The sequence below is a fragment of the Euprymna scolopes genome, chromosome 37 (assembly GCF_053919585.1).
Source record: "Euprymna scolopes isolate OS-2025 chromosome 37, ASM5391958v1, whole genome shotgun sequence".
Lineage (NCBI taxonomy): Eukaryota > Metazoa > Mollusca > Cephalopoda > Sepiida > Sepiolidae > Euprymna > Euprymna scolopes.
The window spans coordinates 1453478-1478865 of record NC_136518.1 but is presented as its reverse complement, the minus strand read 5'-3'; the positions used below and the strand labels follow the sequence as shown (position 1 = coordinate 1478865).

Below are 25388 nucleotides of genomic sequence, written 5' to 3'. Positions count from 1 at the left end.
AAGGCAGAGTTTCTTTTTTACCTGTTGAGCAAATTTCAAAAACTAAATTTCAATTTTTTCTAATTGAGGTAAATATTTCCAATAAGATTGGGAACAATAAACATTAAAATAGAATTAAATGAATTCAGAAATGTTTATTAAAGTCGAGGAAATTTGTGGGAACAGGAAACTTTGATAATCTGGCCACATTGAAAGAATGAATGAGAGTTCTTGGGTAGATGTAGTCCAGTTGAGGCAGAAGGCCAAGGGAAATATCAAAGGAAATCATGAAAATGGACGAATAAAGACCATTAGAATGGATGGAGCAGGTGCTGGTGTGATTGCAAGAGTTAGGAGTGGATGGAGTTAACTCAAGGAACTTCTGCCATTACTGACCAGCAGAACGATATCATTGTTGTGGACATGTTCAATAATTTGTAGAGACTCTTACATCGGCTCCAACATCAAAATAATACAACCAAAATACCAAGGTACAATATGCACAAAGAATATATTTAATGAACAAGATGAAACAATAAGAGCGTGTGTGTGGGTGTACATGCGTGTACACACATAAGTATGTTTTTTTAACGTGTAATGTTTATTGCTGTTGTGTATGTGAACAGGAAAAGTTTAGGTGAGTTTATTATGAATGTGTGTCTAGCGTTCGCACAAGTTCGTTAATGTGTACATGAGTTGTCTTAACCATAAGAAAGGATATATATCTTCGTTTTATCTTAAGATGAAGGTATCGCCTGTCCAGGCAAACAAGTGTGTCTGTCTACATTGACAATTCAGATGAAAAAGGACAGATTGGTAGAGAACAGAAGTTGATAGAGGAGTAGAAATGGCACCTGTCGGATAGATCTAAAGCTGAGACATGGGCAAATAACCAATGTGTATTGAGTAATGTGTGCGTGTGTGTGCGAGAGATACCTATTCACATATCAGTCGGAGAAGCATCTGCCTATACTGTCAACAAGGGAAGAGTTTATCGGGCATGTATGTATATGTAGTCTAAGGATGTATGGAAGTGAAACTTAGCCAGTAAGGGTTGAGGACATGTGTTGCATGGAGAGAAATTATATGAGAATGACAAGATGTGTAATATGAGTGTTAAAGATGAATGTAGTTTGATGACTTCAAATGAAAATTGAATCAGGACAATATAGAGATGTTGCGAAAGGAGTAGCCTTTGGTGATATGGCCATGTTGAAAGAATCGATGAAACTTCAATAAAATAACTTTAAATAAAAAATTTTTTTTAACGTCAGGGTGTTATGATTTTGTAAAAATTGTTACTGGGTGTCGACTATATGTAAAATCAGGCTCTATGGACATATGTATTTAGTTGACTTTTGACAACTAAATATTTTCGTTTACTAACCAAATTGAAAAGTTACTAGCCAAACCCAGATGATTTTTAGAATATTACATCTTCGTTCTATGACAAATACGTACCAAGATTTTTCTGTATTTTTTAATAAATAATTCTAAATATACAACAAATTTTATGTTGATACTTGAAGGTATATATAAAAAAAGGGATTGTTTTGTTAAACCTTTTATTGTTTAATTAATTTGATTTTTCTCGTTTTATTAAGAAAAAAAAAGTTGAAGATATTTTTCACGCAGTAATGAGCTTTTGAAAGACTGCCAGTGAAAGAAATACAATCGCTAAAAGATAAGCGTTTCATTATTTCTAGTCGTCACTTTGAAAAATCACTCGCAAATGCGACTGTTTCACTCGCGATGTAGAACCCTGAAAATAATTGATATTTCATTCTTGAAATGTTCAGATGGAGAGGGTAAAGTAATTTAATCAACCAAAAAGCAAAAACAAAAAAAAACAAGGGACCATATCTTGCTTGTCACCGTGGTCTTGTCTTCAGAGCAGAAACTGGAAATTAAAAAACAAACAATCTTAACTGTAACCAATTTTTTTTTTTTTTTTTTTTTAATATATTTAATATTAACACCAATTCAGAAATATGGAAAAATTCATTAAAAGCGGATAATTTTCCCGATGTTTTAATTATTATTTAACTATTTTTGATCAGAAGATTTATTTTTTCTTAAAAACAAACTTTCCCTTTCCTTGTCCATCTATAGATGAGATGTTTTGAAATGGTGTTGACCAGCATCTTTTAGGGTTTCTAAAAGTTGATATTAATCTTCAGAACCCACTCCCTACTCCTGGTTTCTACAACTGTACCAACATGTAATTTAAATGTAATATAAAGAATAACACAACTCTCCACTCACAGTGCTCCCCTCTAAATCTCTCTCCCCACCCTTTCCCGGATTCAGAGTTGCCTTTAGATCTCAGTAGAAATATTCTTTCTTTTGGATAAATAAGTTTTGAAAAATAAAATTGTGTATTAGGCAAGATTGTCTGTTCTTTTTTTGACCTGACGGTTTCAGCTGTCAATTTGGCTGACAAGCAGACAAGAAAGCCATTCTTAACATAGGGAAAAGGAGAGCCTTTACATTATCTGAGAAGATAATTATAAATCAGAAGGTACCATATCTTGCTTGTCACCATGGTTTTGTCTTCAGAGCAGAAACTGGAAATTAAAAAATAAGCAATCTTAACTGCAACCAAATTGTCATTTTGATTTCAATTAAATGAGGAATCCTCTAAGATTTTCCATTAATTTTTGTTTTTCTTCTGATCTTTTTTGCAGAGGGCCACAACGACAAAAGTCTGGCAGTGGAAGTGTCACTGGTGTCGTCACAGGCAGCGGAGGTAGTGGCAGTGGGAGTGTTACAGGGGTTAGCAATACAGGTGTCGTCAATACAGTGACGCCCAGCAGTGGCGGCAGTGTGGTCGTCAGTGGAGCAGTTGGAACCACCGGCAGCAGCGTGGCTGTGGCTGGTAGTAGCGCTGTCACTGGCGGCAATAACAGCGGAGGTGGCAGCGGGAGTGGTGTGGCCAGCACCAGCAACAATGGAGGGGACACCGGCAGTGTGGTGGTCGTCTCAAGCACCCTGCAAAAGCATTCCTTTGATGAACGGTACCACGAACCTTACGGCAGCGACAGAGAAAGTTTTGAACGGCCGCGGATATCCACATTATCGCCCACTTGTTCTATTTCACAAGCCAGCAGTCGACACAGTAGTGGTCGACGGAAAGGCTCTGTCTCTGTGTCTCGTTCGTCCAGTCGTAGCCGATCAAGGTCCAGTTCCAGCAGTGAGTATAGTCGGTCTTCATCGGGGAGCAGTGGATCCAGATCACATTCCAGAAGGTAAGAAACCCCAAAATACAAATCTTTATATATGTCTTCTTTTAAAAAAATATGGTACTTGTACAGTTTAATGAAGACATAAAAAAATGAAAATATTGAAAAAGGTTATATTTGTGCATATCCATTATGGAATGAAGTTCTCCAAAAAAAAAAATTTGTTATGATAATGTGCAAAAGGTAGTCATGTTTCGATTTTTAGGAAGAAAAGATGGGGAGGGATTGTCGGCACTTTAAACCGAGTTATCTCTCCATGATGTGTTCAAAAAATTCAAAGATGACTGCCTTCATTGTGCTCTCATAAAAATGTGTTTTTCTGCCGTGAAAAAAAAAAAAAAAAAAAACTCTATCAAATTAAGTGAAATTTTTTTTTGGAAATCTTCAGTCCAAAATGAATACGTACAATATTACTCTTTTTGATATTTTCAATTTTTAACGCCTTGATTAAACTGCACAAGTACCAAAAATTCATATCCGAGAACAGCATTGCACGATTTATATGTTCCTTTATTGTTGTGGTTTGAATGTTGAAAGAAGATCGAGAAAGCTTGGAAACGGTGAAATGAAAAATATATTAACAGAAAATACAAAAACGTATATTGGTTGAGCGAGACTCCAGTCAACTGGAAGGACAAAGTAAGGTTACGCCCCTACTGAGTTTCCGGTCCAGACTGGCTTGATAGCAGAAACTGGTTACGACAGGAATAGTCCATCGCCATAATCTGTAAGGGTGCAGCAACCTCAACATTTACAACAATTAAAATTAAGATATAATAGTATTACTCTTATGTCTAGAATCTTTATTTCAATTTTGATAAAAATCCATTACCTGAGTTGGCTGTTTGATATTGTCTAAAAGTTAAGGCTTAAGCTTAAAGGGTGTTAATTAGACATCTCCCTAACTAACTATGAATGAAATTCTATGCTAATCTGAATTATTAAAAAATTCAAATAAGTTGTACCCATATTATGCTTCCTAAAACCTTTTAAAATAAAAAGGAAGTGAAATTTAGAGAATATTTATTAATTGATGTTTAATAATTATTGTTAAAATTTTTACAAAAATCAGTTATCTATATTTTCAAAAATGGTTTCCGCTCCCTTTTATATGTAAAACTGAAGTAAACTAAATATAGCCTGCACTACACACGTTTAGATTAAGAAGCTGTATTTCAAAATTCATCATATGTTGATGAGTAGGAGTCTAGAAATACTTCAACATTATATACAAAGCTATTTAATGTAGAAATCGTCTCAATTTGCCAAAAATAATTTTTTAATCTTTATAATTTCAACTGATACAATGCTTTTTAAATATTAAAAAGTGAAAAACACGTTACATACTGTCTCTATTATTTTTATATTTTTAAATAGACAGTTCCTATTTATAATGTCTCCCCACGGGACAGAGTTAGACACCAAAGTCGTTTTTTAATGTGGAGAAAAGGAACAAAAATAAAAATTGTCTCAGTCATGAAGGATTTCTCCTCCACTGACAGAGAACAAGAAATTAAAGTGCAGCATCTGAAGAACAGATATTACACTTTGATCTTGACCCGAGGGCCAATTTGATTTCTGTCAGATAATCATTTTTCTTGGTATTAGGAAGTGCAAAGTTACCCCCCTTAGAACTACCAAGGGAGGCAACTAATGATAATGTAGCAAGGGAGATAACTATAATCAAATAAAATCTAAGGGAGAGTACTCAAATCAAAACTGAGAGTACGTACAAACCCAGAAACGTTAATTTTTTTTAAAAATCAATTTTTGAATAAATATAATTAATAAAAACCCATTTTGTCATTAATTACGACTTTTTCCTGATGAAAAATAAAGATGAACCATACTCTTCCCAATCGCTCCTGTTTATTGTTCAAATGTCAAAAATCCATCAATTTTTAACACAGCACAAGCATCTCTTTTTCTTTTCCCCCTTTCTCACTCTATAATAATGTAAATGTTTAGACTTTGTATAAAAACAAAACCTTTTTATTCATGCACTTGTTTCTGTCCAATTTTAAAATCCATATTTCTTGTAAATAAATTAAAGATATTTTTAAACAATTGTATGAGTAAAAATCTTTTTTTTTTCTTTTTTTTTTTTTACAAATTGGAAACATTTAATTAATATTATATTTTGATCTCCAATACTATATACACTGTTGAGCTATTAGCCCAATTTTTGTAAAAGTTGAAAAGAGTTAAAGTAATCTGTGTGTCCTGCTAAAAAATAAAAGATGTATTTTTATTTATTATTATTATTATTAGCTTGTTTTATTAATTGGCGAGTGGAAAAGGTTCAAGTACGCATTTAAAAACAAGTTTCTTTTGTTTGCTTAATATTTAAATGTCTTTTTGTTTTTAGTCGGGCCAGCAGTCGGGGGAGTTTGCGGCGAATACCTGTCGGGTCAACGTCGAGTCAAAAACACTCTAAATCCGAAAGCCAAAGTATGATGTCCAGTAAATCTTCAACAGCAGGCTCGCAGTCGGAAAGAAAGCCACTTGGCATTTGTGTAACGGGTTTACCTTTAAGATCCAGTGGTAAGTTTCACCAACAAGTTTTACCCGCCTTTTTATAAAAGATGAACAAAAGATTAAAATGACCAAAAATTCTGCTTCCCCAGTGTTTGCATGACTGCTCATATTCAGATAAAATATTTAGGTCGATTTAAAAAAAAAAAATGGAAGGGGAGAGAACGAATAAGAGATAAAATTGTTACATTATCGGATACCAAATTGATGTATGTTGTATTGTCAGGGGTATATATAAACAAGTGTATATTATTTATATATACGTGTCTAAATTCGTGTATCATTTAGTTGTATAAAATGTTCTTCTAATACAGAGTTTGTATATACACTCTGCATCATCCATATGACGTGTGTGTATCATCTTTCGTTGTATGTATACATTTAATTATAGTCCATGACAGGACCAGAATATACATTTACAACACTTATTTGCGTAACTTTCTTGTGTATATGTAACTATTCCTATGCGCGTACATCACTTGATTACACAAAGACCCAGCACGTGACCTTCAGTCAGGTTTTCTGGCCAAATTTATTGTTTGAAAACCCACTCTGCTTATATGTCCACCACAGTCTTTTCCTTGTTATTGTTTCTAAGTTAACCAAAATATTTTACTAAGCTTTTTGTTTCAATAAGATTCTTTCTGCATAACTTTTTTCTATGTACATATATATATTACAAAACAATAATAATGTTCATTATCTAACATTTTACTTTTTTAATAATAGTCGATTTTCTATATTGACTATCAGCAAGGCCGCTCAATGTTGTCCCGGCATAACTTAACGAAGTAAACTTATAAAATGAATGAAACATGGTCACATAGATTAGACATTAGTTCGTAATATTTACTTTAAAAAAAAAGAACGCTTAAGATAATAAAACATTATTTTTTGCCAGTATTTATGTAAATATTCAGATGAAATATTTGGGTCATGAAGTTAAGGAAAGAAAAATGAAGATTTTTTTTTTTTTAAAGAAAAAGAAAAGGGGAAAAAAGGGAGACATGTAGAAAAATTAAAATAAATTTGCTTTCTCTGTTCCTCTGAATATTCGAAATGGATTTGTCTAGCAGTTTTTGTTTTTTACTCATTAATTTTTGTGTTATTTTACAGATATAATGTATATTAGTTTTGCACATGTTTTGGTTACAACTATAAAAAGATCTTTTTATTTTAGAGCAAAGGACATAATTTTCTAAAACTACTGCTATACAGGGTACTTTCTTTCCTTTTCCTGATAAAATGTTGAGTTTAAACCCCCCCCCCCATTGTTTAACACATTTAGTTGTTTCACTTGTTAATGCTTTTCTCATTTATACATTTATAGATACTAGTCTCCGAGATGGTCTTTTTCATGAATACAAAAAACATGGGAAAGTTACTTCGGTACAGGTGCTCGGACAAGGAGAAGAACGATATTCGGTCGTCAGTTTCCGGAAGTAAGTCTTTGTTTTCACTAGCTTATGAAGAAATTTTGGAATTAAATTGATTTCAAGTTTTAGAAATCAAATTGATATTAAATGATGGGTAAGATTTCTTACCTCTAGGGATGGACAGTGAATTTTGTTTTGAACTTAAAAAAAATGTATCCAAAATCGGAAAATCATCTGATCCTAATAGAATTTTCAGTTTTTATTAATAAGTGAATGAGTGTTAATATAAATAATTTAGTTTATTTAACGGTTAAATACGTTTTGTTATACTCTGAATTAGAAGTCTGTGATCTTTACAAAGAAAACATCTGGAACGTGAAGAACAGAAAATTATCTTCAAAAATGAAATTAAATCTAAGAAAAAAGTCTTGAAAATTATGTTGTTGAGATGAGGCATATTTGCATTATTGTTATAAGTTTTAACTGTTTATGACGTGAATTATGATGTAGATGATTAGAAAAATATTTATTGTTAATTTTATGACCTGAATTATTTTTTTAATTTAGACCTGAAGATGCTGCGAAAGCGTTAGAAGCTTCACAGGACAAAATGTTTTTTGGAAAGAAAATCAAAGTTATGGCTCACGAAGGAGTTGGTAAGATTTGTTGTATTTTTTCTATTGCTAACTCAGTGTTGCCCAGGTTGAACTATTGGTAAGTTTAAATTAAGTTTTTAAATTTCTGAACTCTTAAAAGAATGGTTTCAGATATTTTCTTAAAAATTCTGAAAATTCAGTGTTAAATTCTGAAATTAGCGACCAATTGTTAAAAAAAGAATTGAAAAAAAAGAATTGATGGAAAATACTTGTGTTCAATAAAGTAAACAAATTTTTTTTTTTTTTTTTTTTTTTAATCTATAATTAATCTTAACCCAAATATAAACTAACTCTAACTGAACCTGAAATTAACCCTAACTTAACCCTAAACTAAGTTTACTTAGATTCACATTTTGTATGGAAGCATTGGAACTTGATTTGGCTTTCTCTGGAAAGTTGAAACTGCTTAGGTCACGACTAGAAATTTCTGGATACCTATTCCTGAAATGCATAAAAAGAATATTCCTTCCTCTCCACACACACACACACACACACACACACACATTTCTCTTTTCATACACACACAATGATCCGTCAGGACATAGGTTGTATTTATTTTTCAGAAGTCAAGAGAAATAACTTTAGTTAAAAATATTTTGAAGGAAAGGGAGTTACACTTTTCTGTCAAATATATTTGAAAAATATCTCGTGTAAATTGGCATTTTTTGTGTTTTGTAGAAGTGGAAGACAATGAGTTCCGTCCCCCAGAAGCTGAATGTGATGAATACCACCCGAAGGCAACCCGAACGTTATTTGTGGGAAATTTAGAAAAAGAAATCACGACACAAGAACTGAGAGACCGTTTTAAGTCTTTTGGGGAAATTATTGTAAGTTTGTTTTTATGTTCTTTGGTATTTCTATAGAATCACTCTCGTCTCCAAACTATTTTTTTCCCTTGATCTATTTTGAGTTGTTAGGGTTTTTATTACCAAAATCTTTCTCAGGACATTTAAAAAAAAAAAAAAAAAAAATTTTAAAATTAAATCACTCAATTATAGACAAAAGTAGTTCTATAAAAGTATTGTTTATTATTTTTTTATTTTACATAGAAGTTGAAGGATTGCCCTCTTTTTCTTTATCTTGTTTTTAAACAAATTTTTTACAATTCTTTACTTTGGTCTTTATCTGTTAATTGGAAATCTAAAAATTATAACAAAAATGCATTTTAAGAAAAAACATTGAAGAATTATGTCATGTTGAAATTAGTGAAATTTTCAAAAATTATGAGAAATGATACAGTAGAAGATCTGTTAGAATTATTAAAAAAAAAAAAAAAAAAAAGCAGTATCAATCTGCCATTTTTTTAATCTCTATTATGATATAAATATTATTATATTAATATACATTATTATATAAAAGTCACTTTGTGTGAGTGTGAGGGCCTTTTTAAAAAGTTCTATCTTTTTCAAATTTCACACAAAGTTAATTTATATGTCTGGCAGTGTTCTTAGATATGTTTTGTACAGAAACTAATCCGATAAGTATCGAAAATTGAAAAAATTTGATTCTAAAATATTCTTACAGATAAAAAGAAGAATTTTTACGGGGAATATTTTGTTACACCAGCCAAGGGAGATAATTCTCAGTAAATCAAGGGAGATTAAATTCTCAGCAAATTATTTCCTCTTAGAAAAAAACTCAACTATTGTCATCTGGAGATATAGCTCAGTGGTAGAATATTCAACTATAGATTGAATGGTCCGCTGTTCAAGCCATTTTATTTTACATTTTTCTTATAAATGAGTTCAATTTACAATAAAAGAAAATATACCATTTAAAATCGCCGCAAATCATTTCTTCATTTGCATATTTTAAAACTTAACATTTAGAAGTGATTTTCCAGGGCATTCATCACTAAACCCAAATATCAGCTGGCGTGATATTGTAAACAAACACTGATGGAATTTGATGAACAGCATTATTTTTATTATCTATTTTTTTAATTTTGTTTTTTAGAATTAGTCCACTGGGCAGATTATTCCTCATAATATAGTAATCAATAGAGAATTGCTTCTTTCTTAATATACCACAATGTGCATGAATTAACATCGAGGGGGAGGGGTACAAGTGCTTGCAGTTCGTCGGAGCATTGACTATTAAAGTACTTGTAGAACAGGCAGAGGGATGCTACATTTCATTTTTTTTTTTTTTTCATATCCACTTATAATTAATAATTTTTACGATGTTGATAACTGAAAGGTCTCAATTATTTGTATGTCCCTTTCTTTCCATTAATTAAATTTTTTTGGAAGAAAGTTGAAATAAATAGAAAAAATGTTATTTTTTTTACTTAAATTGATTTTAATTTTTCTTGTGCAGGATATCGATATCAAACGCCAGGGTGCTGTCTCCGCATATGCATTTGTACAGTATGCCGACATAACAAGTGTCGTCAAGTCGCTCCGAAAAATGGAGGGTGAACACATAGGAGCCAACAAAATCAAGGTGAGCATCAGAATATCCATACTTTCGTACTCTTTTTTAAACTTTAAAATAAGATTAATATCAAATATATAAAATATCAAATTTATTATTTTAATATCAAATTTATAACAAAATATTAAATGTATAATAACGTATTAAGTATGTAATGTAATATTAAATCATGCTCAATTAAGCTCTATACTATTTTTACAATGACCAGCAAAAAAATCTTTGTCATCGACTGACCATGAATCTGCTTTTATTTTAATTCACGCTTATTGTTTAAATTTCAGCTTGGTTTCGGCAAAAGTATGCCGACGAATTGTGTGTGGCTCGATAATCTGTCTGAATCCGTAACGGAGAAGTTTCTATGTCAGCAATTTGGCCGCTACGGTGAGGTGAGTCATGCGGTGATTGACCGGTATAAAGGGCGAGCCTTGATTTATTTCACAAGTATGGATACGGCTCAATATGCAGTGAATGAGATGAGGAACAGAATTTTGAAGAAGAAACGAGTGCAGGTAAATTCTTGCTTTCAAATCTTTCTCTCTCTCCGACCCCCTCCTCTCGCTCCAACCCTCTCTCTTTTTCCGCCCATCCTCCTCTCTCTACCCATTCTACTTCTCGCTTATTCTCCAACCCTCCCTTTTGTTTACTCTTTGCATTTTATTTATTCTTTCAGTCTCATCACATATTGTTGTCCAAAGTAATTTACTGATTTTTTAAAAATTCTTATTTGTGTGTGTGTGTATATATATATATATATATATATATATATATTATGTATCTTATATGTGAGTGCTGGGTGTCCTTTGCTTGCAAATATGGTTTCTTCAGTTTGTAATCATTGTTATTTTAGCACTTGACCTGATGAGACTTTGCCATTTTTGGAACCTCGTCGAAAGACATACGCATTATTGTGTAAAGATATGTTTGTGTGAATAGACATACTGCGCTACATTTTATTGAGCACTAATTCGTGAAAATAGTAAGATTCATAGGATTGTTTATCCTGCCTCAAAGGACAAAACTACTTTCCCAATCTAAGATTAGCTGTACTTCTATCAGTTTGTCTCGACGAAGAAACATTACAAGTAAGATTTTGATAAAATTGGGCACACAGAGAGAATACATTATGGGGAGCATAATGCGCTCTGTTTGGATTTATTTTTGAGAAAAGAAAAACAGGGACAGAACACTTCCTTGTTTTAACTTGAATATATCCATCTTTTGTGTGTTTTTTTTTTTTTTTTTTTTTTTCCAGCAACGAGATTAAACTATTTCAATTTATAATTTATTTGCATCCAATTTTCTAAGTCAAACCAATCACAATCATCATTTGATTGCTGTTTAGTTTTGATTTGTATTTTAGGCCATTGGACGATCACTTTAAGAGCAAAATCATTGCTTATATATTACAAATTAAAAAAAAATAATGATTGAGCTGACTTTTTGTGGTAGTGGGAATAAAAAAAAAAGTCAATCCACAATCATGATTTTAAAGTTTTTATTATATATATATATATATATATATATATCAAATTTTTATATTTAATTTAGCCATACAAAAAGTCGCTTAATATATTACCAAAAAAAATCATTGTTGTGAATTGACTTTTTGTGTTGACTAGAATGTAAATTTACAGTATATTTGCTCTGAAAACAATATATCTTCATTGAGCTTATTATTCATAACAATTTTGATTATTTTATAAGAAATATATACCTTTAAAACAGTGTGCATTTTTATATTCACTTAAGATACATACACAGCACAACCAATTCATCATTATAATTTTTTTCATCCTGCAAGGATTATTAAAAAATATACAGTTTAGAAAATTAATCCAAACTATTTTATATATATATATATATATATATATATATATATATAAAATAATTTTGTTTTTAAATCTCTGAAACAGTGTTTCATAGTAAATAATTGATGATCCCTTTAAGAACATTGGTACTATTGTTTGTTCATGTAAATAAAAGTATTCAGCGATATGGGAGATTGACTTACTGACAAACTAATGTTCCAATGAAGGACAATTTTTTTTATAGTTTTAAAGAAACTTCCACGACATCTATATATATATATATATAGAGAGAGAGAGAGAGATATTTGAAACTATGAAAAGTTGGCTAAAAATTTGATTAATATTAAAACTCAAATGTTTGTTTTTTTTCTAATGCTAATTTAAAACCAAATGCATTTTACTTTAAGAAAGCTTACAACCAAATGTTGAATATTTTCGGATTGCAACAATTTTCGTTTTCATTGTTTGGCCCAAAATATTTCTTTTCAACATAACACTTTTGCGTCATCATATTTACTTCAGCTACAGAGAATTTTTTTTATTTAAAAAATATCTTGGCTGACATTTTGTCTTGTGCTATCATTTAAAACCTCATGTCATCAAGAGAAAAAACTTTGCTTCTTGTACAGAATTCCCCAATATGAAAAATTTAAAATGTATGTACCCGTAATGAAATGGCAATATCATATTCCAAAAGTAATGTAAATTGATCAAGTAGTTGTATTTTCATAAAGAAAATCATTTTTCAGCGATTAATGGGAATTCATAGGCATTAAAACATAATCTTGCAAGTTTTAATTGTTTTTGATTCCTTCTTTTAAGATTGTTTTCAACATGGCGGCCAAGACAGCCACTTTTACATTACCCATAAAAATTGATTTATTTTTTTTATTTAAAAGTAAAACTACTTTATTAATTTATGTGACTTTTGGCATATGATTTTCATTTCATCACGGGTGCATACATCATAGAGAGTTTTCTTTATTTTTTTTTATTTTTGTTTTTTGTATAAGAACTTCTGGACAAGAAGCAAATTTAAAAAAAATTTATTTATAAAAACAAATCTAGATTGATATTTTGTCCCCTGCTGATGTTTAAAAAAAAACTTTGTGTCATTTTGAGAAACTTTTGTTTATTCGGATTGTTTCCCACATTTCCTCTTTAGTTTTATGATGCTTGTTTTAGTATGATAATACTAAGACAAAAATATATATATATATATATATATATATATCAGTCATCTTATTTACTATGAAGATGTTTTTCTTTTTAAAACTTGAAACTGTGGCATATTGTGAAATACTTGAAAAAATTTCTTCTCTCAACTTCTGGAATTCCCTGCTTCTCAATTTTGCTTCTTCTACCCACCCCATACATTCACGCACACACCTTTACCTTTTATCGACAGGAAGGCATAACGTTTCAGAATTTTTGAGATGAGAATTGATAATTTGATCTACTGTTCTCATCTTAGTTGTTATTCTCACAATGTTTCAGGTGATATGCATCTTGCAGAACTTGGGAATCCACTAAAACGTGGTGCAACGGATAAAAGTGCTATGTGTTAATTTATCTTTAAGTGATGATCTTCAGGCAATACTTAGAATATATTTATGAGTTAGTTAAGACTTCAGTCTGGTCATAAACAATGGCAAGCTACCTTCCATGGATTAAATGAAGGGTTTCATTCGAAATCCTGTACAGATGTTTGAATTGGACAAGATGGACTTAAATAAGGTCAGAGATTACATTATCTGAAACATTTTGAGAATAACATTAAAAATGAGAGTTGTAGTTTCAATAATCAAAAAGAAAAAAATGTTATTTCTTTCTTTTTCTTAATGTCCCCTTTTTTTTTTTTTTTTTTTTTAATTTTATTGATTTAACATTTAATCTGCATTAAAAGAAACGTTGCTTGTATAGACCACTACCACTGACCGACTCAAGTACCTTGCAGAACTCTGGAGAAATTACAAAAACAACTAAATTTCTACTGTTATTTCGTTAAGTATTTTCACAGGAAACCAATAATTTAAATTAATATTAAATTCTGTCATCGCCAGCCAGTGTCTGGTTAGTGCAGATCAGAATGGATAATGTAGTCCTGTTTGAATTTGCAAATTGATACAATCATTGACTTGCACAACCACTTTGTGTTCCAAAATTGTCACCTTTAAAAAGGCTCCTGACCATATACTTTTGTTCCAGGAACAGATCTGGCTTACATTTTTACACATATGCCACAAAACATTTTTGGCCTGTACAACAGCATAGAAGCCATCCAGTACAAGTTGCTATCAGACCGCATTTCTGTCTCCACACACGCACACAACCATACATAGAGACACAAACACATATTCGTTGCCATATATATACATATGCTTGCTGGTTGTAAACCTAAGGAAGTTTTGTCTGCTCTTTAAAAATATTGTTTTTAATCTTGCTACAGGTTTAACCACTCTTTTTTAACTAGGAAAACTTAATACAATCCTTAAGTGACCGCATACACATGCACATATCTGACCTAATGATGGAGGTCTGAACAGAGCTGAAAGAGAGAAACAGACCAAATATCAAGGTCTCATGTACGATATGAAAAGAAACTGGAGACTTAGAGAGATATCAATCATACCAGTTATTATAGGTGCCACAGAGCTTATGAAGAAGAACCTGAAGTCCTACCTAACTAATCTTCCTGGTGAATCAAGTACAAAAGAGATCCAGACAATTGCACTTAAGGGAACAGCGAGGATACTAAAAAGAGCTCTCTGTTGGTTTCAATAAAAAGCAAGGCAATGTTGGCAGCTAGTTTGGCTGCCCCATACCCAACGTTACAATCTTCAAGCTTTTGAACATTTAATTTTGTAAAAAAAATGCAGTTTAAGAAATACCAAGTTCAAAAGATCGCTGACTTATTGCTGGAAAATTCACAACCATAAAAAGAGGATTCAACTAAATAACAATGAAAAATAAGCAAGGAAACTTAAATTGTAAAATAGATGTGTATCATCAGCTGTTTACCATGTAACTGTTTCAAAAATTTAAAAACAGGACAGCTGTTCAATTTATGGCTCTGCAGTGGAAAATATCACTTCCCCAATAACAAAGTGTGAACACAATCCTATTACTATTTCACTAGCACCAAAATATACATGTGGCGACACACACACACACACACATATAGATATATGCGTGAAAGATTATCATACTTTACTCGCTTGATCTCTAGATTTTCATGAACTGTCTGTTGAAATGAAAAGTCGGCCATTTTGGACTGTGTGCGAGATCACAACATTTAGTCCCTTGGTCACTTTAGACCATTCTTGTAAACATTTATGCCTTATTTCGTTGTGATTTGTGATAACCATATGGTTTGTTCCTTGTTGCTGGGTTCGAATCCTACAACCAAGGACAATCATAACTTCCTGCACTGATTATTTTGGAAGGATGAACCACTAGTGTCTGTAGGTATTAAAAATTATAAATAAAATACTATTAAAACATTACTCTTCAAGCACTAGTCTATATGTTAGTCAGCATATGAAATTATACAAGAATAAAGATGCATAATAAATAAAAGACTTAAGTATGTTTGTTAGTAGATAGGTCAATAAATGAGAAGGAAACTTAGTAATACAAATATAAGATCCAATGTATTATTGGTAAATTTTTACATTCGGTCCCCCTCCACAATTTTATTTTTAAATGATGACTTTTAAAAGTTTTTGACTATGCTGATTAAGAAAATCTCATTTAAATTTTGCAGAGACGAGCACTTTTCAAGATATAAAGCCTGGTATTATACATTGTATTTCACTGGCTGCAATGTTTGTGCGTGATAAACAAATCTAGATAAATTTGTACATTAAGTCCAACTCGACATTCACATTTGAAAGTCGTTCTTAACATGGGGAGGTTGGGGGTATCTATTTAGAAAGTAGTTCTTAACATGAAATTGCTCAAGGAAATTAAAGTCGTAATTGTTTTGTTTTACAGGCATATGCGCATTACTAATTCTTTGGTTGTGAAAAAAAAATAGCTCTCAAGAATTATAATAGCTTTTACATTGGATTTATCTCGAAAACTACTTGTGTCTGCTAAATTTAAATGCGATTTGCTTATTTAGCATAGTCGAAAACCTTTAAAAGTCATCATTTTAAAGAAAATTGTGAAGGTTGACCTAATGTAAAAAAAAAAACTGTAGAGTCTGATGAAGCTTTGAGTATTTTGTGAAATTACACACACACGCACGCACACACACACACACACACGCACACACACACACACACACGGTATCAACGCAAAATTTCTTGGTTTAAATGCAGACAACAAATTTTCTATTTGAAAATCCTTCATCTTTTTGATAAAGCATTTCATCAACATGAATCCAACGTTACTTTTTATTTGTCACTGTTGAACCATGTTATTGTGTTATTGGCAACACAATCACCTATTTAGCTACAACTTATTTTTTTATATTTAGTATAGTCCAAACGACTGCCAATATGAAACATTTTTAAATAATCACCTAAAATAAAATCAGCAAAAATTAAAAAATGCAGAATATTATAGGAGTTATCTACCTTAATATAAAAATCTACAAACAAATAAAAATTAAATATTATGACTTCATCGCTTGTATTAAATTAAGATGAAATCATTTTTTTATCACCCCCCTCTCCTTCCTCCTTCTCCCCACTTTCATTCACTTTTTTTTTTTTTTTTTTACATCTATTCTATATTCTTTGTCAGAAAAAAATTTAAGAACAGACATGACTTGGCTTCTTTTTTCCGTTTTCTTTTTTTCTTTTATGCTATTGTTTATGAATGAATTCATTGCTTTTTTTCTTTTTTTTTTTTTCTTCTGATATAAAAAATATTTTTGTACATGGATTTGAAATTTATGAAAAGATTTCCACTGTATTTTTTTTTTTTATTTGTTCGCAGTATATTATTGAAGATAATCAGAGAAAATTGTTTTTTTTTTTTTTTTGTTTTTTTTTTTAATATTGAGAAAAAAATTAAATCTCTTGTTCCCCTTTTAGCCGTCCAAATTAGTGTTGATTTAATACGTAAATTTTTTACTTGATAATGAAAGCGTTCTTGAAACAAAACAAAAAAATCTAAAAATAAAGATTGTGGAAATTAATGTTTGATTTTTATTTGAAATTTTCAATGACCAAAAACAAAAAAAATAAATAAAGAAGCCCTGACTTAATTTTTCTCAGTTTTAATTTTTTTCTTATTCCGTTTTTGTTAACAATTTGTCTAAAGTTTCCATGTTTTACTATTTAAATATTCATTTCTAGAAATAACAAATAAAAGCTGGGTGTTGATTTTTCGTAAACAAAAAAAGTCACTGAAGATCTTTTTCATTAATATTTGATGGAGGAGTAATATACAATTTTGAACAAAATAACAAAATTCTCTCAAATCTTTACGACGTCGGTAAAAGATATCAAGCAGATTAAATGGTACATCTCATCGCAAGTCTATAAATATTGCAGTTTTCTATTGCAACAGAATATTGTTGGATTCCAAAGCTGACAGACATTAACGGTATGCTTTTATTTGTGCCGATTATGAGAAAAACATCTTTAAAATTACAATTAATACCCCCCATCCCTTTTCTGTTTAAAAATTTTAGGGGTGCTTTACATTTCTCGTCAACAACCGTAGTCAGAATTACTAAGTTGATAATTTTGGATTATTTGAAAAACTGTTTTCATCTTGGTTGTTAGTTTCATGTTTCGGACGATGGAACCTGATTGTCAGTTGCATCTTTTCAAATTTGGGAATCTGAACCTTATGGTCAAACTTGGGAATCTTTGATATTTTTTTAGATTATTCAAACTAATATTTTCATCTTGATTTGTCATTCATAACGTTTCGGTTGACCCTTTTCAGGTGCAGTGTTGGGGACTTCTATGGATTTTAATTATTTCTCTCCCACAGACATTAGACTCAGAAAATTGGTATTTGAAAAGCCAGCATCTTAGAGGGAGAGCATTTTGGCCATCCCGTCAGCATTCCTTGGTGTGGGTGTCTCAGGTGATTAGCAATAAACGAACCATTTCTCAAAGGACAAGAATGCAAAGCATGTGAGGGTGGACCTCTTAGAACTGCACAGGACTATATCTCGGCCAACAGAACAAGGCCACTACAGCACAGAATGTCTGAGACTGTTGATCTGATTTTGATGCGAAATATGGCAACCCTGGAGTCTGACATGACCTAAGACAGAGTACTGCCACCACAACTACGGAGGTGCCGTTCTCTTGAGAAAGTGCAAAGTAATAGAAGGATGATCTCTTTCTCAGAAGAGATTTTGCTAGTTTTTTTCTGTTCTATTATTTCCATGTAAAGTACTTCGCTGAACTACAATCTGTGGTTGGTTCCTTGTAAAACATTCACAGCAAAAACTCTTCTGGTGAAGACTCAACCCTTTTTCTGGTGACTTTAACAACAGATTTGATATAAGCCTTCCATTTTAGATCTGGAGCGAAAATCAATCCTATGAACTTATCAAAATAGAGGGGGGGGGGCAGCCATTTATTTCAGTTGGGGCAAAAACAAGGATCAGAGTATTGCTGGTGAAAGGAGAGAAGCTTGGTTTTCGACGTGCTAAAGGTAATAAGCCACATTTTTTTTCCTCAGATCAGAAAGAGAATCAAGAAGTATTTAAGACTAATGTTCTTTGAAGTGTAGCCATAGACAGTTGCTTAAGTTTGAAGTAGCAGATATACAGAACAATTTATGAGAAATATTAGTTGGAATAATTTGAAAAGGACATTTTTTCAACCTTTTATGGGCATCGTCGTAAGAATTTAAGTTTTATTTTGTTCAGTTCTAATTAAACTCTAACAACGCTCCTCGGATAATTGCAAGATCTTGTTAGTGGACTGTTTACTAAAAATACTCCCCCTCCTTGCTTTTATTGGTTATTTTTAATTTTAAAATTGTCTACTTAACCAGTATTTATCTAAATATAAAAATCAATGAAATTTGATTTAAATTTTATTTTTCTGTTAACCAGTAGTCTTGAGTATAACTTTATTTTATTATTTTATTTTTTTTTAATTTTATTTATTTATTTTATTTTTTTTTTTACTAATCTCGAATCTTAAATCTCATGAAATTATCGTAATTATCTTGATATCTGATAGTTAGCATTTCTGCTTTGATGAATCTTTGTAGACTGGTGACTTTAGACTCGGTGGACATCTCAATGTAAGTGTATATCAATTTTGTGTCATTACATTAGCTGGAGGTATACACATACATACATACATGCATCGACACACACACACACAGCACCACAAAACACACTATATAAACATATCTGCACATACTGTTCACACACACACACACACACACACACACAAAAAAAAAAAAAAAGGACTCTTCTTTTTAAATCACACGACCATGTAGAAATTTAAAAAAATGTCCCATATTATTTAATTACTGATCCAATTTTTCATGCAAGTCCTTAAAACATAAGAATCTGACTAGAAAATCAAATATTTTTGTTAAGGCAGGATTAGTTTATAGTTTGATTAAAGCATTGCACGTCATATATAAATCAATTTTGTGAGACTGGAATGCTTCTGATCTGCAACAGTTTCAACATAATGGCCATGCCATGATCGGGTGAATGTGGGCAGCAAACTAGAAGAGAGAAGCCCTTCAGCCATGCTCTATCACAAGCTTGGTATTGGTGGGATTTTGGGTGCCTTACATGCTCAGTGTTGACAGTGATTTGGCGATGTATAGTGCGGCACCTCCTGCATCGACCGAATAACGTGCGATATGGTGTGTAGAAGAACAAAGATAATCTGGCTCGAGTGCATACAAAATTACTTGTTGACTCATATCAGCCTTGTGGAGAATGGGTGTGAGATGTTGTTTGGGGTTGTCCATCTTCTTCAAGTCCGGAAGACTCGCAGCGCTAGCAAGATCAGATGATATGATGGAATACGGGCTGAATAAAAGGGGGGGAAAAAAAGAAATGGATAAACACCGATATTTGTTTTTCTTTCTTTTTTTTGGGGGGGGGGTACAAATCAATCGCTGCTTAAGGTCAAAAGCCACTTGAGTATTATGGCTAATTTGAATTGATTACTAGTTGAATGATGAAGAATATCATGAGAGGATTGAAAATGATGAATGCAATTAACAAAATTTAATTTTTTTTTTCTACTAAGAAAATGAACGGGAAAAAAAAAATTTGTTTATTTATGACAAACATTTGCAGATATTGAATTTGAAAGTGACCCTGTTGTAATCTGCACAGAATCAGCCTTGTAGTAATGTTTTCTACAGATTGGAAGCTCTTAGAAAGAAAATTTGGTCATGAAAATGCTGTTTTATGTTAAGCACACAGAGGAAGAAAGAAGTTCCTTGCCGTTGACAAGTTCTTGCTGTGAATGTCTTATAAGGATGAACCAAAGATAGGAGCTCAGTTGAGCACCTTAGATGAAAATAGTGATAGTAGAGAAAGTATAATAAAAATAAATACTCCCAGTTAATGCTGTGCGGATAAAACAATATCCGATAATTAAAGAAGTTAATAAAATGAAATTCATGAAGCCACTGAACGTGAAAATGGTGACCACCTTGTACTGTTTTTGTTGGTGGTCATCATTCATTATCATTCACTTTGAATGAATTGGATGATTCCATTGTTAACATTGGTTTCCTCTGATATCTTTCTAGTTATGTAATTCTTTCTAGAAAGAAACTGAGTACTTACAGGAGGGACCATATGAAGGTTGCCAACATCCCTAAGTAAGAGTATTTCTGTGGAACGAACTTGGTTCGAATTTGGCACACCCAGGTTATCGGTCCATACCGCTAACCACTGAGCCACTGTCATTCCCACCCCTACTGCTTTAGTTGAATACAGAGGCAGACAACAGGAATGAAACTTGTAATACTATCATACTTTTTTTTATCTATAGTATAATGAAAATTTATTTTAAAAAATGTTTTTTAAAATTCGTAGAGATTTTAGGATATTCTAACTAAAAACGACCCATGCCAAAAAGTGGGAATGTTTTTCATATATATGGTATTTTTTGTTTGTTTTTTTGATTTTTGATTTGGTTTGTTTATTTCCATGGTCGTGTGTTTTTTTTTTTTAAGAAAGTCTGAAAAAATAAAACAAAACCGTCTGAAGGGACGAAACACCTGAATGTTTCTTGACTCTCTCTCTCTCTCTCTCTCTCTCTCTCTCCCTTCCATGTTGTTTTCTTCTTTCTCTCTCCTTTCTCTCTCTTCACATAACTTGGTAAATAAAACTAGTTTCTGATAATCCACCTTGTACGAAATAGCAAGCATGAGAAAAAAAAAACAAACTGCAATGCAACCAACTGTGATGCAATAGGGGCACTGCATGCAGAAACAGAGAGAAAAAAAACATGGCCCAAATTTCTGCGTTCTCATTAAAAATAAAAAATGTCCCATGTTTGGATACATCATGAGATAGGTTAAAAAAAAAACCCAACTTTTTTAATCTTATCAAGACCAAAGCCTTTTTTTTTTTTTATAGTCTTTTATGTGGCCTTGTTTTAGTTTATAAAAAGACGATAACCCCTGTAATGGTGCCTTCAGGGGGAGTTTTTAATAAAAGCAAGGGTTGCATAATCACCAACTTACACCTCTCCTAGACTGTCATCACTTGAACCCAGTGGCAAGGTAACGTTCAGAACGACTGAGAGCAGTGCTGGGATAAGCGAAGAAAAATTGGTGCTATTTCAGAGTTTCCTTTCTTTTTGATTGAAATCGCTATACAATGCTGTTGTGAATACCTGGTGTTTTCAGCAAATGCACAAGAAGCATAATAATTATTTTTTATGCAGATTTTACGAGGCCATCACAGGCGGCTGAATTGGCGCTTTGGTCTTGAGACGTTTAAAAAAAAAAAAATTTTTTTTTTTTTTTTTTTCTTGGTGGTTCTATTTATACAGGAATACAAGTGAAATATGGCAGTTAAAAATAAACTATTAAAACTTATGGATATACTTATCAATTGAAAGTATTTGTGTACACTAAAAATTATGGAAAATTATCGTAGAACTTTAGTAAAAAATAAAATGATTGTTTAGAGTCAACAAATTCCAAATGTAAAAAAAAAAAAAAATGACAAGCCTGCATGACGTCTTCATTTTAGAAGGGAGATAATCTTGTACAACACACTTGATAATCATATCATTTGGATTCTTCTTACTACTATTCTTATCTTGAGTGTTATTTGCACAAGGACCGTGGTGCAGTGGATAGAGTACTTGGTGAAATCCAGTTGTAAAAGTTACATTCTTAAAGATTGAAGGTTCAATTCTCCGTGCGGGTGACCCAAAAATGCAATTGCAAATTACTGATGATTTCTTCTACTCAGCCATGGCTGATGGAACGAGAGCATGCTACTCCTGTGGATTAAATAAAGGATTCCGTTCAAAATTCTGTGCAGATTCCAGAGTTTAAAAGAAAGATTCTTGAGTTTGACAAGATACATCTGAAGAAGGTTGGAGGTTACATCAACCGAAACCTGTAAAACATTCAAGATGAGAACAGTAGTCTGAAGAATCCAAATGATCAATCCTCATCTCAAAAATTCAGAAACACTTGCTTGAATATGCATAACAGCATCACACCAATGTATACCCGTAAATACGAGTAAGAAATTTTTTTTTATTACTAAGATTCTAATTGATGATTTTCCATAATCAGGGTTCTACATTGCGAGTGATTTTTCAAAATGGTGACTAGAAATAATGAAACGCCTATCTTTTGGCGATTGTATTTCTTTCACTGACAATCTTCCAAAGCTCACTACTGAGTGAAAAATATCTTTTCAATTTTTTTTGTTTTTTAATAAAATGAACAAAGTTAAATTATTTAAACAATAAAAGTTTAATAGAACAATATACTTTTTTTTTTTAATAAAATGAACAAAGTTAAATAATAAAAGTTTAACAGAACAATATACTTTTTTTTAATAAAATGAACAAAGTTAAATAATAAAAGTTTAACAGAACAATATACTTTTTTTTTAATAAAATGAACAAAGTTAAATAATAAAAGTTTAACAGAACAATATACTTTTTTTTTTTAATAAAATGAACAAAGTTAAATAATAAAAGTTTAACAGAACAATATACTTTTTTTTTAAGGCTGTTTAAAAAAATATCTGAAGAATTTCGAATGTTTATACGTTCAAGTATCATCATAAAATTAGAATTACACTTATTTAAAAATATACAGAAAAATATTTATGATGTACATCCTCGTCACAGAACGACAGATGCAAGTTCATCACATGCTCTTGATTGATGCAGACCCTCTTGGACTGCTTGTTAAGAACGTAGTCACAACTTGGTATAAACAGAAACTACGGGTTTGTATTACTGTACACATAGATTCGAAAAAGTTGTCAAAAAACAAATATATAACAAATAAATGTTATCAAAGGCAAGATAAGTTACTTTTCTACCAAACTGGATACATTTTTTTTGTTTTTATTCAATGTAACATGTTTATTCAGCTCGAAAAACATGCTGTGTTTACCGATGTATTGGAAAATTCAAAATGGCGTCCGACACTCTCTTTAACATGGTAAGTTTGGGAAAAGGTATTATAAATAATAAACTAGACAAAATACTATTAAAAAAACACCGAATATATGTCAACTTATGTCACGGTAACATATATTGAGCGAATTTCTAACAGTATTTTGTCTAGTTTATTATTTATAATACCTTTTCCTCAACTTACCGTGTTAAAGAGAGAGTCGGGCGCCATTTTGAATTTTCCAATACATCGGTAAACACTGTATGTTTTTCGAGCTGAATAAACATGTTACATTGAATAAAAACACAAAAAATATATCCAGTTAGGTAGAAAAGTAACTTATCTTGCCTTTGATAACATTTATTTGTTATATATTTGTTTTTTGACAACTTTTTCGAATCTGTGTACAGTAATACAAACCTGAAACTACTTAGGTTATATATATGCAGGGTTCTACATTGCGAGTGATTTTTCAAAGTAGTGACTAGAAATAATGAAACGCTTATCTTTTGGCGATTGTATTTCTTTCACCGATGATCTCTCAAAGCTCACTAGTGATTGAAAAATATCTTTTCAATTTTTTTTCTATAAAACAAACAGTTAAATTATTTAAACAATAAAAGTGTAATAGAAAAATATACTCTTTTTTTTTCTTTTTTTTTTTTAGTGAAGGCTGTTTAAAAAAACGTTTGCAGAAATTAGAATGCTTATACGTTCAAGTATCAACATAAAATTTGTTGTATATTTAGAATTACATATTCACAAAATCGTGTTGGTTTGGTTAGTGATTTTTCTATTTGGCTAATAAATGAATATATTTAGTTGTCAACAGTCAGCTATACGTAAATTTGTCTATAGAGCCCTGATAATTTTTTTACATTAATATTTTCAACTGATGAGTTAGTTTATCCATGTTTTCCTGTTATTTTGAACAATATTTCACTTGTATCTCAATATAAACACCAAATTTAAAAAAAAAAAAAAATTTGTTTAACTCTGAAAATATATTCATATATAAAGTTAATTTCCAAGAATTTTGTCCCCACCCACCAAAAAAACAACCTTCTCTCGTTTGACGTAAGCATGATTTTTCTCTCGATTCCTTTTTATATTCTCTTTGGCACTTTCTTTTTTTTGTGTTTCTTGTTATTTGCTTGCTGTGTGGACCAGAAATTATGTTAGTGGAAGAGATTGAAAAACAAAAAGACAAGGGAGAGAGAAAAATACGATTCTCAATACCTCCAACCGAAAATAACATTCCGATAATCTTCCTTCTGTTTTATTTATATTTAGTTTCCTTTTTAATAACGTTTTCCTTTTCTTTTGTTCCTTGCTTTGAAATTGATCTCAGCTGAAGGAGGAAAAAAATAATTTTTTTCTTTTTGCACAACTCTGCACTTGTCATGGAATAAAAAAAATTCATGGGGAAGGGAATTTATCTGATGACTTTATATTTCTAAAGAATACCGTATAATTTTTTTTTTTTTTTTTTAAATACAAACTGGTAATATTTGATGTGGATATCAGCCTGCAGGGTCTATGCCAACTTCCTCCAAAGGAGGAAGTTTACAGGGAATATTCAAATTTATAAGCAGTCCCCAGCTGCAGGTATATCCCAATCATAGAAAGATGACATATAGCACCTAGCATTCGCAAATGGTCACCCATCTGGTATTGATCAGGCTCCATGTTGCTTAATTTTGGTATTCTAATGAGAACTAATGTGTCGATGCGATTATGCTTGGTGTTCTCCGTTGATCATGCTGAGAGGAACTTAAACTATCTTCT

General features: G+C 31.4%; 1 protein-coding gene across 8 annotated transcripts in view; it reads left to right on the top strand.

Moving 5' to 3' along the window:
- LOC145261031 (uncharacterized) overlaps nucleotides 1-25388 on the top strand; it is a 233596-nt gene that overhangs the window by 156494 nt on the left and 51714 nt on the right. For 6 of the 8 annotated variants that reach the window (XM_080119170.1, XM_080119174.1, XM_080119172.1 and 3 more), the window contains 8 exons: nucleotides 2667-3227; nucleotides 5590-5765; nucleotides 7087-7198; nucleotides 7700-7788; nucleotides 8467-8615; nucleotides 10108-10233; nucleotides 10506-10733; nucleotides 19230-19262. In XM_080119170.1, the coding sequence (XP_079975296.1) occupies nucleotides 2667-3227; nucleotides 5590-5765; nucleotides 7087-7198; nucleotides 7700-7788; nucleotides 8467-8615; nucleotides 10108-10233; nucleotides 10506-10733; nucleotides 19230-19262 (1474 nt within the window). The remainder of the gene's footprint in view (nucleotides 1-2666; nucleotides 3228-5589; nucleotides 5766-7086; nucleotides 7199-7699; nucleotides 7789-8466; nucleotides 8616-10107; nucleotides 10234-10505; nucleotides 10734-19229; nucleotides 19263-25388) is intronic. The other 2 variants (XM_080119176.1, XM_080119173.1) reach the window with 1 other exon arrangement.